Raw genomic sequence first — 15,384 nt, 5'->3', positions numbered from 1 at the left:
AGGAGTAAAGGACTCCCTCCAAGCCTAGCTAGAGCTGACTTTGTTGACAAGAACAGGGAGTAGCTAGAGTCTTGACCTTTCTGGTAGCTGCAAAGTCCATTCCACTTTTTTTTCACAGCCAGAGGAGCTGTTGGGAGCAATCTCCCTTTCTTCTCCCTCTGTGTTGTGCAAGAGTAAATCAATAGTGTTTTGGAACACTTATGTGCAGGGACTCATAGGATTGGAGGGCTCTGGTCTGAGATAAGACATATACAGCTGAGAGTGGATGAATAGCACTTGGCTGTCTGGGTTTGGAACCAAAGAAGCAAGACAACAGTAAGCTGGTGGAGTCAGAGCAGGGAAAGTTCCCCATGGTTGGAATGAGATTAGTACTGGCCCTTGGATCTCAGGCGAGGAGACGGAGATGGTCTTCCTGGGGAAGGCTGGGAAGCAGATGGATAAGCTATAGCCAGGGGACAGGGAAGAGGAAATCTAACTGGGTGCCCTCCTGACAGTGATAGTGAGGCATCAGGGTGGAAGGGTTAGGAGTGGTCTTGGTGGGGGAGGTGGGACGTGACCCATTTGAGGCTCCAGTGCCCTTCCTTAAAAGCAGTATGTTTGGGGAGTTCCCGTCGTGGCGCAGTGGTTAACACATCTGACTAGGAACCATGAGGTTGCAGGTTCGGTCCCTGGCCTTGCTCAGTGGGTTAACGATCCAGCGTTGCCATGAGCTGTGGTGTAGGTTGCAGACACGGCTCGGATCCCGCGTTGCTGTGGCTCTGGCGTAGGCTGGTGGCTACGGCTCCAATTGGACCCCTAGCCTGGAAATCTCCATATGCCGTGGGAGTGGCCCAAGAAATAGCAAAAAGGACAAAAAAAAAAAAAAAAAAAAAAAAAAAAAAAGCAGTATGTTTGGCTTTTAAGTGGTCCAGAGGTGAGCTAGGGAGGGGCAGGGAGGGCAGGATTTTCTGGCTCAGTGGCTTACCATTCTGAATGAATGTATTAATATTAAAATCCATAGTTCTTATACTACAAATGAATCTCACCTGTTTCTATCAGGTTTTTCTGGAGCCTCATGTAGAAAATTATAGCTTTTACTATGTCAGTTCTTATCCCCCAAAGAATGTGTAAAAAGGATTTGAGAGTAATTTTGTAACACTGCAGATATTCAGTCTTTCACTAGCTGTAGTGACTATAGCCCCTTAATCATGCTAAACCAGTTTGGGCCTTGTATAATCCAATTGACAGCTTTGCGTAATAAAAGGTGAGCACTTTGGGCTACAAACAGCATGCTTAGAGGCATGGATCTAGAAATGAACTCTTCTTATGAGAAGGAATGATGAAAGTGTCTTAGAAGGAAAATGCTTGCTTATGGCAGAGTTCAGATAGATGGGGACATACACAAGTGGGAGCCATCTCCAAAACTGGAAATACCAACTAGTTGGGAAGGGGACTCAAATATCAGAGGGATAATTGGATTCCAACTCTGAGATTTGGTGACTGGGATTAAATATGTCTATAAAAAGTTTATTCATAACTCAGAATTCATCATCTTCATGACTAATTGAGCATCTAATCCCTTCTTGTATCTTTTCTTATTTAGTCTTCCAATACTATGATGGTTTGGTCCCCATCTTACCAATGAGGAAACCGAGGCTTAGAAAAGTTAAATAGGATTCCTACTCTGGGGCAGTGGGTTAAGTATCTGACTACAGCAGCTTGGGTTGCTGCAGAGGTGAGGGTTTGATCCCTGGCCCAGCACAGAAGGTTAAAGGATCCAGCGTAGCTCACAGCTATGGCTCATGTTCAATTCCTGGCCCAGGAACTTCCATATGCCATGGGTGCAGCTATTAAAAACAGAAAGAAAAAAGGTTAAGTAAACTTGCACGAGGTCACATAGCTAGTGGCAGAGAAGGATTCAAACCCAAGTCCACCTAAGCTCTAGGTCCATGCTTTTTGCCTCCCAGCTATGCCCTGGACACTGTGCTAGAGGTTATGGGGTGCAGAGAGACAGAACCCCTGCCCTTGAGGGGTTCATAAGTTAGTGCTAGGTTGTCATTGAGACTTGCCCAGTGTCGTATAACCACTGACAGCTAAAGTTCATCCCCAAATTGCCTGTCCAGGAAGACCCACACAGGCACCCAAACATACATCCAAACACTTTTCTCCACCTGTCCCATCATTTTTAAATTGCCCTCTATGGTTATTTATTGCTAATACAAATGTCCCTAAAACAGGCACTACTCATTCTCCCTTGTTTGTCATAACCATAATTCTGTTAATTCATCATTGCTAGTGCTTTTCTTCATAGCATATATCTTGAATAATGTGTCTTAAATAATATCCACTTGCCCACGGTAGTATTTGGCAGTATTGAAGTTCACAATTAAGGGGGGTATTTTTTTTTTTTTTTTTGGAGGGGGCCGCAGCTGCAGCACATGGAAGTTCCCAGGCTAGGGGTCAAATCAGAGCTGCAGTTGCTGGCCTACGTTGCAGCCACAGCAACATGGGATCTGAGCTGCATCTGCAACCTACACCACAGCTCCCGGCAATGCCAGATCTTAACCCACTGAGCAAGGCCAGGGATCAAACCCACTTCCCCATGGATGCAATCAGATTCATTTCCGCTGCACCACAATGGGAACTTCACCACAATTAAGTTTTAACAGTGATAATCCAATCATTACAATACATTCAAATAGTTAACAGGTGATTCCTTGGGCAGAATGAGTGTCCAAAAAGTGAGCAGGGTTGAAGCTTAGCTGAACTGTGGGAGGTCAGGAGGGGAGAAAGGCAGGGCTCTGTTGGTCAGGGTTGCCTCTGATGGGAGTGAACATAGGGAAGCTTTCTCATCTGCCTCTCTGATGTCACTGATCTTACAGGGGGCACTCTATCCCTCTCCCATGGTCATGGGCTGGTACTTAAGTATCTGTTCCAGTTTCCCCCATGTGCTCCCCAGCTAGAATTGACAGCTGGGGTGTGGGCTTTAGAGATCTGCTCCTGATGTGCTCAGACCTTCTTGTCTGGGAATTTCCTGGCCCCTTAGTGCCCCTTCACATTCTGGACCTCACCCCCCTTCCTCTCTGCCCCACTTTGTGCCTTCTCCATCCTTCCCCATCACAGCCTTCTCCCTTGGTGCTTACTTTGATTTTCTGACTGCAAACTCTGTTCTGAATGAACAGTGGTCCTTTGGATGAGCACCTTCCAAGGAAGGAAGGGCCTGGGTGCCTCCATCTGGTTAGTCCTGGGAGGCAGTGAGAGAAAGTCCCTCCCCAAGATTTGCTGAGCTTCAAGGCTTTCTTGACCCACAGTAATTTTAAACACCTTTAATGTCCTCAGTTTCTTTTAAAATTACTATTTAACAATTATAGAAACGAGATAGTTATCATCTTGAAGGTGAAAGAGGGGTCACTCCTTTCTGATAACCCCTATGCTCAGCATGTCCTTGATATCAACATGCTATTTCTAGAGTCTTGAATACCAACTGTAGGATAAAAGACTCACACTTTATAACTCACACTTTAAATCTTTTGAAAGATTTTGAGCAGAGGAAGGAAGTGATCAGAGTGAAAGTCTGAAGTAATTTGGTGCTAGATTGGAGTGAGAGGATCCTGGGGCCATGGTCATGGTGTGGCCACAGAGCGTGAACTAGGGTGATGGAGCCAAGGGTAGATTTGAGAGCATTTATTTATTTATTTATTTATTTATTTATTTATTTATTGCCTTTTTTTTTATTTGTTTTTATTTTCCCACTGTACAGCAAGGGGGTCAGGTTATCCTTAGATGTATACATTGCAGTTACAGTTTTTTCCCCCACCCTTTCTTCTGTTGCGACATGAGTATCTAGACATAGTTCTCAATGCTATTCAGCAGGATCTCCTTGTAAATCTATTCTAGGTTGTGTCTGATAAGCCCAAGCTCCCGATCCCTCGAGAGCATTTATTTTAAAAAGTCAGTGGAAATTGCTGTCCATTTTGATATAGAAAACGAGGGAAGTGTCAAGTGTGCGTATGGAACTCTTATTTTTTAAAATGTGGTCCTACGACCCGCTAAAGAACCCAGCTCGGGTCAACCAGTCCAATGCACAGCAAAGCCCATTTACTGACACTGGTTTGTGGTGAAGGAAAGAGAAGCATTTATTGCAGGGCAACAAGTAAGGAGTCTAGGCAACTAGTGCTCAAAAGACTCAAACTCCCTTTTGGCTTTCAGGAGAGGGTTTTTAAAGGCAGCGTCAGCGGGGAGGTTCACAGAGGGCCTGATCAGCTCAGGGACATTCTTCTGACTGGTTGGTGGTGAGGCAACAGGGTCAAGTTTTGGGAATCTCAGTCATCACCCTTCTGGTTCCAACCAGTCTGAAGTCTACGTGCTTGTGGTCAGCATGTCGTCATCCTCCTCCATCTGATGGAGGTCTTGGCTGCTGCAGAACAGCTCAAAGGTTGTGTCAGGTTGTAATCTGCATCCTCAGGAAGAACTAGAAATCTTGTGGCTCTGTTGTTCTGATCATTAACTGCATGTGCCTCCTCTTTGGAACCTGGGCCAGACCAGACAAGAACGGAGGACATGGGAAAGACCCCACAGGGTCCTGCTCAGTTCCAGTCCCCCCCTTTTCTTCGCTACCTCTCAATCCTAAAGGGAACAGGGGCAGAACAAGAGAGAGAATACAGTTTTTGATAGAAAGGTTAATCAAATTTTGCAGGGGAACTCTGTGTTATGGGGACTCGGTTTCAGACCCCTGGCATTAAAATCTTGTAGGTATAGTAGGGGCTTGTCAAAAACAGATTATCTGACCCTAAGCCACACTTTTTTGATTCAGAATCTGTGGGTTAGGTGGTGCCTGTATTTTAAAAAAAAACCCAGGTGATTCTGAAGCTGGAGAACCAGCTGAAAAGTTGGTTCTAAAGTTGGAGAACCTCTGACTTGGAAGATTCAGTCCTTAGTGATGAAAAGTGTGGGGACACCACAATTGGGAATCAAAGGCATCAGGGTGAGGCGATGCTCTCAGGGAGGTGCCAGGGACACAGTTCCAGTCACCCTAGCCTGCCGGAAAGGGACGGGTGTAGGCTGGCTGGGAAAGGAGGGGCCCTGGGGAGGGAGGTGGGTGGTCTTTTAGCCAGCTTCCATGCAGTATCACACCTGTCAGGAGAAAGGACCATTGCTCTCAGGGGGGACGGGAGTCTGTACACCTGCTAATGAGTCTCAGATGAGCCCTCTCAGAAACATGATGGCTTTCCCGCCATAGTAAGATGTTTATTTTGATCCTGCTTGTTCCAAAGAGGGGACAGAAAATGAATTGCTGGCAGTTGGGCATTTCAAGTGGTGCTCGCATGTTCTCCAGGTGTGGTTGATGGGCAGCAGGGTGGTTCTGGCAGAGCGTGGGCTGTTTGCCTTCAGAATGAATACTCAGTGTGCTGTGCAGAGAGACAGAAATAATGGTTTGATGGACTATCCTGGGTGTACTTGAGCCTTCAACAGAATAAGACATGTTGTTGACACCTGGTGGTCTCCTTCCAGACCCTCCTTCCCTGATCTCGGAATAAAGGGGCCACAGAATAACACAGAGTAAGGGGCTCAGCCAGGAGGTACGAGCTTAGGGGAGCAGTTCTTCAGTTCACTTAATACAGCAAAATGACATGCCTGTTTTACTGTAGATCAAATTATGACATAAACTTAATAACATATTTCAAATATGATGATTGATCAGAGAGAGCCAGAAGAGGGAATCAGAAAGTTGGGAGTCTGGTTTCACAGCTGTTTGCTCAACAGCTCCATTTCCTTTGATAGTTTTTGTCCTTTATCACACAGGAAGTTTTCAAATCAGATCAGTTGAGTTCAGTCAGTCATTTATTCAGCAGATGCTCTTTGAGAACATAGCACAGAACCAAACAAAGCCCTTGCCTTTGTGGCACTTATATTCAGGAGGTAGAGAGAAAACACCAGCACAAACAAGCAAATATGCAAGGGTGCTGGAGTGATGGCCAGTGATGTATGAGTAGATTGCTGAAAGAAGCGTGTTTGAAGAAAAGGTTCCAAGCACGTGACATAGGACCACGTCCTTGGGACCAGAACTTGTAGGGTGCCTTCATGAAAACAGGAGAATGGCCAGTGCACCTGATCAATAGAGAGGAGGGAAAGGGGGTAAGAAATTTGAAGAAACGGGTTGGGTCCAGATGCATTTGGGCAATATAAGTTCTGGAGAGGATTTGGATTTTTCTAAATGTGATGGGAAACAATTAGAAAGTTTCAGTAAGAGGAGGGTGGTGGCTTGATTTATGCTTAGAGAAATGTTAGGTTTAAAGATCTGGCTACTGTATGGCTGGGGTGTCAAGAGGAAAAGGAGGAAGACCCCGGGAGGGCTGGTGGGGTGGGTGAGGAAAGATGGTGCCAGACCGGGGGTGTTATGGCAGAAAGCAGTGTACAGGAAAGAGTAAATGAGACAGGCTAAGCAACTGGGTGAATTGTGGTGCTTTTTACTGATAGGAGGGAAATGAGGAGAGGAGTGGAGTGGGGCAGAAGGCACTGAAGAGTTCTGTTTTAGACATGTTAAGTCTGAGGTGCTCATTATAAACCAAAATGACGAGGAAGAGTGGGCAGTTGGGTACATGAGTCTCAATCTCAGGAGAGAAATTAGGGCTGAAACTGTGACTATGGAAATTACCAGCACAGAGATGATATTTAAAGCCATGAAACAGGGTGAGATCATCTAGAGAGTAAGAGAAGAGAGAGAAGAGGTCCAGTACCGAGCCCCAGGCACCCCAAAATTTAGAGGCTGGGAAGATTAGGAGGATTTAGAAAAGGAAATGACAGCGGCAATCAGTGAGCTGGGGGCATTCCCCGTAATGGTGGTGTCTCAGGAGCTAATGAAGAGATGTGTCCAGGCAGGGGAGGCTCTTCCTCTTAAGCAGGGCTGAGCAGGGCAGGTATCTCTGCAGGGTGGGAGGGCCACAGTGGCCAAGGGAGGTCAGAGCCCGACCTCGGGGCTGGGAGTTCTCAAGGAAGGATGGTCCAGAGTGGCGCGAGGAGAGGGTCCTTATGTAAGAGCCACCTGGTGCAGGTGTCAGAGCTCAAGCAAGGTGAACAGAGCATCTGTAGAAGAGGGTGGCCCAGCATAGGTGCAGACACAGAGCATGTCAAGGAGGCCATCCATGAGGGAATCCTCAGCCAACCCTTTGAGGCATTCAAAGATTTACCAGTCTGAGGAGTGATAACTGGGCCTTTATACACTGGACTAGAGAGTAAGAGAAGAGAGAGAACTGGACTGGACTCCATCACTGGACACAGGTCAGTGTAAGAGGGGGTGTGGCCTTGGGCAAAGCTGCTCCCTTCAGCTGGAGGTAGTAATCCCCTGAGGGCACTGACCCCCCAGGGCTGTCTGCCTGCTGGTGGCACTCTACACAGGATGACAAAAGGTCCTAATAGCACATCATGGTGTCTCTTGCCTCCGTGGTCTCAAACTACCTCCTCCAAATACTTATTAATTCCAAAGGAATAAGACAAAGGCTGGAAGACACCACCCTGGCTGAGGGATCAAAGTTAATATCACTGGTAATAGGACAGATTGAAATTATATCCCCACCTGATGGCATGTAGTGGCAAGAACAAGAATCATTTCTGTGTTATTCCCAATTCTAATCATGAGGAAACATCAGACAAACCCAAATCGAGGGACATTTGATAAAGTAATGGGCCTGTAACTGTCAAGAATGTCAAAGGCAGGGAAATCTGAGGAACTATTCCAGATTAAAGGGACAGCCTAGCATGACACATGCTTCTGGACTGCATCCCTTTGCTTGAAAACTCAGTGTTGGGATAGCTGGCAAAACTTGAATGTAGTCTGGGAATCAGATGGTAACATTGCTGCCAGAATCATTTGGGTTTGAATTTTGACTTCACTGTTTGGTAGCTGTGTGAGGCCAGCCAATTTAATTAACCTCTCTGAGATTGACTGTCTTCATCCAAATATGAGGATAATAACTCAGCCATCCTAAGGCTGTGGTGAGGTGGCATAGATGGGATGATGAGCATGTGCCCCGGCCTCGTGCTGGACAAAGAACAAACCCTGCACAGACAGCAGCTTCTTCTTTCGAGGAGGGGAGCTGCCCTACCCTCAGGGGAGCAAAATCGTGAAATCTTTGAGCTGGAAGGAGATTTAGGAAGATGGTCTGATCAAACATTCTCATCTGAGGAAGTAAGATTATGAGAGGAGAAGGCACATGCTCAGCTGGGTCACAGCTGGTTAAAGACAGAGCTGACACAAGAACCTAGGTTTCTCCATAGGTTGTGGTGTCTATAATTTGGAGTATCATGGTGGTGCCCCATTTTAATGATGCTTTAGGAACCTGAAACACTTACATGTAGATAGAGCTTGGACACCAATTTAACACTTTGTTCAAAGGCAGTTGCTAAGTGCAGGGGCCTCCTGCACTGGGCTGGGTGATCCCTGAGGTTGTCCCCAACACTGAGATTCTATCTTGTTCCAAGTACCCCAAAAAACCTGCATCCTGGGACAAGGCAGCTAGGCCCTTGATTTTCTCTCAGTAATTCAATTGTATTCATGGCCACTGTTCAGAAAATTTCAAGTTTTCTTCAAAAAGTCATTTCTCTTCTCCTTAGCAGCTAGAAAGGACTGTCTCTTTCCCTGAAAAGTGCTCTGTCTTGATTGTATGCTGGTTGGAATAAACACAATTAGATGAGGAAGAAAGGGGGTGATTAGGGAATTATGCATAATGGCTGTTAAATTGGCTCCCAAATCCGGTTCAGGATGTGCGTATCTTTCTTGGAAAAGGCTGTTCTGGGAAAGGACTAATTCTGGTTGAAAAATTGGGGCTTGAGAAAGGAAGAAGAGCTTTACAAGTTGTTTACAAGACTACCTGCCTGCTGTCCTCGAGAGGAGTCCCGGGCTGGCCAGGGCTATTGCTTCCAGTGACACAGCAAAGATCAAGCCTCTTGCTGGATGGGTTGGCACAACGTCTCCCAAGACGAGAGGCCAGCCGGATTTGCACTTGAAAATTCATGGCTATAAACAGTCCCTGAGCATCTCTTGCATTTGCAGTGTTAATAGGGGTGCTGGGGGTAGATGAGGGATAAAGGCTGGGAGAAGACAATGGTGGAAACCCACACTTCTTCAGGAACACACTGCCTCCACTGCAGTGGAGTGGGTGGATCCACACAAAGGGAGAACTTTGAATACAGGCCATGAGAATTACTGAGGTATATGGGGCTGTAAACCTTTACCCCAAGTGATGGGTTGCAGGGATAAGTCTGAGTTGAGTTCAGTTCAGCACATCTTAAGCAGACCACTCTGTACTGAGTACCAGGCTGTGTCCAGGAATCACTAGGAGTCAGCCTGGTGGGAGAGACCAGCCTGTGGGCCCTAATTGTGGCTTGAACAGAATAGAGTGACACCACCCCAGCCTACGTGGATTGTTCAAGAGAAGGGGCTTTCCCAAACTAGAGTTTGGCTTTGGCGCTTAAAGAATGAATAAGAAGGAACCTGGGAAGTGGATATAGGGAGAAAAAAGATGCACTGTTCAAGTGAAGTGAAAAATAGTGAGAGCAGACCTCGGGAGGTGAGAAGCAGCTTTTGGGGTGATGAGGGGGTGGGGCAGGAGCTCATTGGAGGTGGAGTTGGGAGAAGGTGAGGCTGATCACAGAGGAATTTGCATGTCGGGTTAAGGGCCCCCTGAAACTATATCCCAGTGAAATGCCCCTTCAGGAATCCGTGACTGAATTCCATGTAAGTCTGGATTTGTGTTCTTTGGGTGAATTTCATATGCCTTATTATTTTTTTTTATCATGAGGATCTGGCTATCTTAACAATTTATAATTTATTTTTAAACCTTAGTGTATAAAATTACTCCTTTGAAATTAAAGGCACATCTTGCCAGAATCAGATTGACAACCCTCACTGGGTGCTGCTTCCCACTCAAGTTCAGAGGCACATCTGTCATTTATCAAAAGCAGAGCAGTGTGAATATGAAAATTGAAAGAAAACTTCAGAAAAAATCTGTGGTCTTCGTGCCATCTCCTATAACTCACTTGCCTCTGCACCAGTGACAAGTTCCTCGTCCACCCAGTTGTTCAAGCCTTGCCCCGGGGGTCAGCCTTCCACCTGCCTCTCCATTCCCCCCATGCCCCGCCACCACATCCTGGCCATTCTCTCCTGTAAATATTACACAAAGCTGTCTCTCTACCAACACTGCCGTTTGCCTTGTCTGAGCCACCATCACCTCTTGTCAGGATTTCTGCAGGAACCCCCTGTTTTCTCCCCTCTATTCTTGCCTTCCTCCAGTTGGTTTTCCGCAATGCATTTAGAGTGCTAAGTTTTAAATGCAGATCTGTTGATGTCTTTCTCCTCCTTTCAGCCCTTCAGCAGCTCCCAGGCTAACTCTGAATCAGACTCAGCAAGCCAGGGCTCCGCTCCATTTGGCACCTGCCTTCTTGGGTGAATTTCCTCCTTACGCCTACTCAAGCCTCACTGACCTTTTCAGTTCCTAGACTGGTTATGTCCCACTCTCTCCCAAACCTCAGCTAACCCTCACTTCTTCAGGGTGGGCTTCCCTGACTGTTGGCACTGTTCACCCTTGCAATTCACGTGTGATTTCATGTCTAGTGCTCGTTACCCACTTAGACTGAGTTCCTAGAGTCAGAGCCACGCCTGCCTTATTTAAAATGATGCAGCCTGGGCTGTCCCAGTGCCTGGCATGGGGTCACAGTGAGACTAATGAATGTTTTTTGGAATCTGTGAATCGACATATGCCTCATGTACTGCTGCATATCCTGAAGACCCCTCAGACAAAAACAAAAGGAGAAAACCTCCTATTGTTGGAAACACTTAAATCCAGTTCAAAGCCATCAGCAGGTATGGTTAGCTATCATTCTGTACTCTCCAGACTATAATTGATAATTGAGTATTTTAAATAAGGTCTTGTGGATGAGAGAAATTAAGTAAGGGACAGCCAATAAGGAGTACCTCGATGGGCACTTCCCTTTGGTAGTGTCCAAGGTAAGGCTAGAAACTCAGTTTATTCTTCAACCAGCAATGGTCGGATTCTGGGATTCACCAGACTTCCAATGCTGTCCATTAATTTTTGATGTGTTGGAGTTCCCCCTGTGGGCATGGAGGGTTAAGGATCTACATTGTCTCTGTGACAGCACAGGTTTGATCCCCAGCCGGCTCAGTGTGTTAAAGGATCAGGCATTGCTGCAGCTGTGACATAGGTCACAGCCAAAGCTTGGATTCGATCCCTAGCTCAGGAACTTCCATATGCCCCAAGTGCGACCAAAAAAAACAAAACAAAACAAAACAAAATTTATGCTGTGTCATGTAGCTGTCAGGCACTGCTGACAGCTGCTCAGAAATACATTTCTCTGCTGTGCAGTCTGCATAGGAAACTGGATTGTACTCTTTGGGTTGAGGGCCATGAGTTCACAGGTCAAAAGAGCATATGGCTAAATGTCTGTACCAAGTCATGCTGGCTCTCAATGGACGTCTGAAATAAAACTGTCAGAATTCAGTATTTTGAACAATACATCATGCATTGAGTATGTTTATCTGCCCTCAAGTACTTTTTCAGTCTCTATGTATTACTAAAGTAATTTTGTTCACGTCCTAAATCATTTGCCTTTATGTTTGTGAAATTGATTTTCCTGCAGTCCCTGAATCCTCACTGAGGTTGCATATGGTTTCCCCACAGCTCCAGTTCTTTTTTTTTTTTCATGTTCTGTCATTTTATTTATTTATTTATTACATTTTTTTTGAGTTAGTTGATTTACAGTGTTGTGATAATTTCTGGTGTACAATAAAGTGATTTAGTTATACATACACACATATCTCTTTTTTTCAGATTCTTTCCCCATAGAGGTTATTACAGAGTAATAGTATTGAGTGGGGTTCCCTGTACTCTGCAGCAGGTCCCCACTGACCATCCATTCCATGTACAGCTCCAGTTGTAATGGCAGTAGTTGGACAAAACTGAAGCAATGTAACATTACAGAGCAAAGTTATGTTGAAACTAAGGAAAGCCTCTCCAATATGAAATAAATAGATTTTTAAGCAGTTATGGTAGAGCGTATTAAGTAAACCTAAGTGCTGCTAACTGAAAGTGAATTGACATTTTAAAGAAAGCAAAATAACTGAAACAGGGAACAAGCTGCCTTTTAAAAAAAGTTTAAAAGTTGTGAAATCACCCCTAGGAAGTATAAAATCTAGCCACTTGTGAACTAGTGGGTGAAACACGTTTCTCTCTAACCCATTTGCTTTAGAATGTTATTTAGAATAGGTATTAAAGCTGGAGATAAAAAATGAAATGAATAAAGTAAAATTTATTTTAAAAGTTCCAGATAAGCGAATCACACCTGCCTCAAAATGAATTTTTTTAAAAAAATTATAACTTGAAAATATGTCATAAATTCCAAGGCACTCATGAAAAGCTGCAAGACAGCTCTTTGGTATATAAAAATTATCTCCAAGCTTCAGTTCATTCTTGAAGTGGGATTACTAAAGTTAAAATATGCATAAAAATTATAAAAATATACTATCCATGGTACATATTTTATGGGAAACTTGGTGACTAGAAATGTTTGTCTTTGACCTTGCATGCTGGCACCCATTATCCCCTTTACAGTACAGAATTGTGGGTTCAAATTGTGACAAGTCAAGTAAAAATGCACACTCCTGATTTTTATTGTTGAAATTTCACCATAAGCAATTCAAGAGAAAAAGAGGCTCTTCTTTCTTCGAAGAAAGGAATATTTAAATTTCCTTTCTTTCGACAGGTGTGTCTCCAAAATATTGAAAAATATTGCCAGAATTTGTTACATGAAGTATTTAAAATCTTTTTTTTTTCATTGAATTATAGCTGATTTACAGTGTTATGTTAGTTTTACGTGTACAGTGAGGTGATTGAGTTACATTTTTTTCAGATTATTTTCCATTATCAGTTATTACAAGATATTTAATATAGTTCCCTGTGTTATACAGTAAATCCTTGTTGCTAAAATATTTAAAATCTTTACACTAATGTTTAGATAAAGTCATTTTTGAAAAAACCCTTTTTTCTTCATTTTAATGGACAAGGACACAACCTGGCTTTGTACTGTACATTTTTTTCTGCCTTTTTAGGGCCATACCTGCGGCACATGAAGGTTTCCAGGCTAAAAGATGAATCAGAGCTGTGGCCACTGACCTACATACACCACAGTCACAGTAACCAGAGGATCTGAGCCGCATCTGCAACCTACACCACAGCTCACAGCAACGCCAGATCCTTACTCCACTGAGTGAGGCCAGGGATCGAAACTGTGTCCTACGTGGATGCTAGTCAGGTTCATTTCCATTGAGCCACAATGGGAACTCCTGTACTGTGCATTTTTGTTAAATTTCTCTTTGTATGTGCATTTCCCTAACGAATACCATCTTGGTATGGCTTGATGATACTGCCAGTGAAGACTTTGAGAGCTTCCATATTTTGTGCAGTTGCCAGAATTGATTTATCTCATGTGTCAGAGGAAGTGAAGCCAAAGGCTAGATTCTCTAAGTCAGAACTCCCATGCCTACAGTCCGTGCAATGAGTTGGTCTCTCTGTTTGCCACAGGGCAATCTGTAGAAGAAACAGAATTAAAGTACCCTTTTATACAGGCCTAGTTTATCTAAATCATCTCGCCAAAAGTCCTTCTAAAATCTGAGAAAGCTGGTACCCCCTTAATAAAAGGGTCAGTTGAAGTTTACTGTGGTAGGAGTAGAGTGGGCTTGGTTGATCTTGGCAGCGTTTGTGGCAGGTACGTCTGTCCTGTAATTCTTCTCGGTTTTTTTTTGTTTTGTTTTGTTTTTTTGTCTTTTTAGGACTTTACCTGTGGTATATGGAGGTTCCCAGGCTAGAGATCTAATCAGGGCTGTAGCCGCTTGCCTATGCCACAGCCACAGCCACAGCCACACCAGATCCAAGCCACACCTGTGACCTATGCCACAGCTCACGGCAATGCCAGATCCTTAACCCACTGAGCGAGGCCAGGGATCAATCCTGCGTCTCATGAATGCTAGTCAGATTCGTTTCTGCTGAGCCATGATGGGAACTCCTATCCTGTAATTCTGATTTAACTGTGGCCCTCTGACGTATTGAGTGCCAACTCCTCAGAGCCCAGATGAGTTGCTTCCCTTCTTCCTGGGAGGCACACATCTTTGTTAGGCTATGGGGGGAAATGCGAGATGGATTAAAGGCTTTGATCCCCTGTGCATTTCAATTCTTTTGCTAGGGGGTTTCCACTCCCCCCATCAAGTGCCCTTCAGGACAATATCTTTCTTAGCCTTCTCAGCATCTTCTCACTCATCCCTCTGCTGCTCCAGCCACCTTTTTTTCCAGCTTCTCTCAAGTCCAAGGAAAATGTCCTGAGGCCAAACGCCTAGCCCTTAAGCCCGGAGAACATGAAGTTGCTCCCCAGAGAATCACATATACTAAAAACCTTACTTTGGTTGGTTGGTTAGTTGGTATGGATTGGAGGAGAGAGGTGGAAAGAAGCTAGAGAGAGCAGTTGCCCTGGCGATCCACGATCTTGAGCAGAGCTCTTGTTGAAGACTGACAACTGTGGACTTCACTTCCAAGATTAGGACAAGTGTCCCAGGAGCACCATGAGGCAGGATCCCCATGACTAGATGCCTCTGCCATGAGTGTTTTGAGATGGAATGAGGTCCAAGGAACTCCCCTGATCTGACACCACCTAATTTTCGGGAAATGTGTCTGACTTTATGTGGTTGGAGTAAAGGTAGTGAGGGGGGTTAAAGGGTGCCTGCCGGTCTGTGTAGCTTGTTTAAAATAACGGGCTAATTAAAGCTAAGAAAACTGAAGAGATAAAGAAAGCAAGCGAGCTGAATGCAGTTCAAGGTGGAATAGTTATATTGCCAGTGACAGTAATGAAATCCCTTGTGTCCACCATGGATTGAACATTTCCACCTGGACTTTAGGAACCTAGCAGCCACACATGTTGTCACATGTCTTTCCTTCTGCCAAGAAGTCATTATTTCTGTCTTTCTTCTCTGACCAGGTATTAGACTGGATTGAAAACCACGGCGAGGCCTTTCTCAGCAAACACACAGGGGTCGGGAAGTCTCTACATCGAGCCCGGGCCCTACAGAAGAGGCACGATGACTTTGAAGAGGTGGCTCAGGTGAGGTGCTGTGTCTGGTTGTACGTGTGTGTGGAGCCAGGTGAGGGAGACAAGGGCTGTGGCTTTGGTGTTTGGTGGGGCATGTTGGGTGGATAGCTTGCGGCTTCTTGGCTGCCCTTCCTGTTGATGCAAGGAGACCCTTGACTGCTCCTGAATTACTAGGTGAGCAGTAAATTAACCTTCAGTTTATGGTCCTCAAAGAAAATCTTCCTGCCAGCATGCTCTCTAATGCCTTGTCCACAGGTG

At 45.0% G+C, this 15,384-nt stretch overlaps 1 protein-coding gene across 37 annotated transcripts in view; it reads left to right on the top strand.

Moving 5' to 3' along the window:
- Positions 1-15,384, top strand: part of KALRN (kalirin RhoGEF kinase) — a 695,174-nt gene that overhangs the window by 303,003 nt on the left and 376,787 nt on the right. For all 37 annotated transcript variants that reach the window (XM_084990933.1, XM_084990932.1, XM_084990931.1 and 34 more), the window contains one exon: positions 15,016-15,138. In XM_084990933.1, coding sequence (XP_084847059.1) covers positions 15,016-15,138 — 123 coding nt within the window. The remainder of the gene's footprint in view (positions 1-15,015; positions 15,139-15,384) is intronic.

This window comes from Sus scrofa, chromosome 13, assembly GCF_054392235.1.
Source record: "Sus scrofa isolate SSC_HxYL_T2T_F1_AM1 chromosome 13, Sscrofa_HxYL_maternal_Yorkshire_Landrace_v2.0, whole genome shotgun sequence".
NCBI lineage: Eukaryota > Metazoa > Chordata > Mammalia > Artiodactyla > Suidae > Sus > Sus scrofa.
Note: the sequence above shows the minus strand (reverse complement) of the source record. Positions and strands in the feature narration are given on the sequence as shown.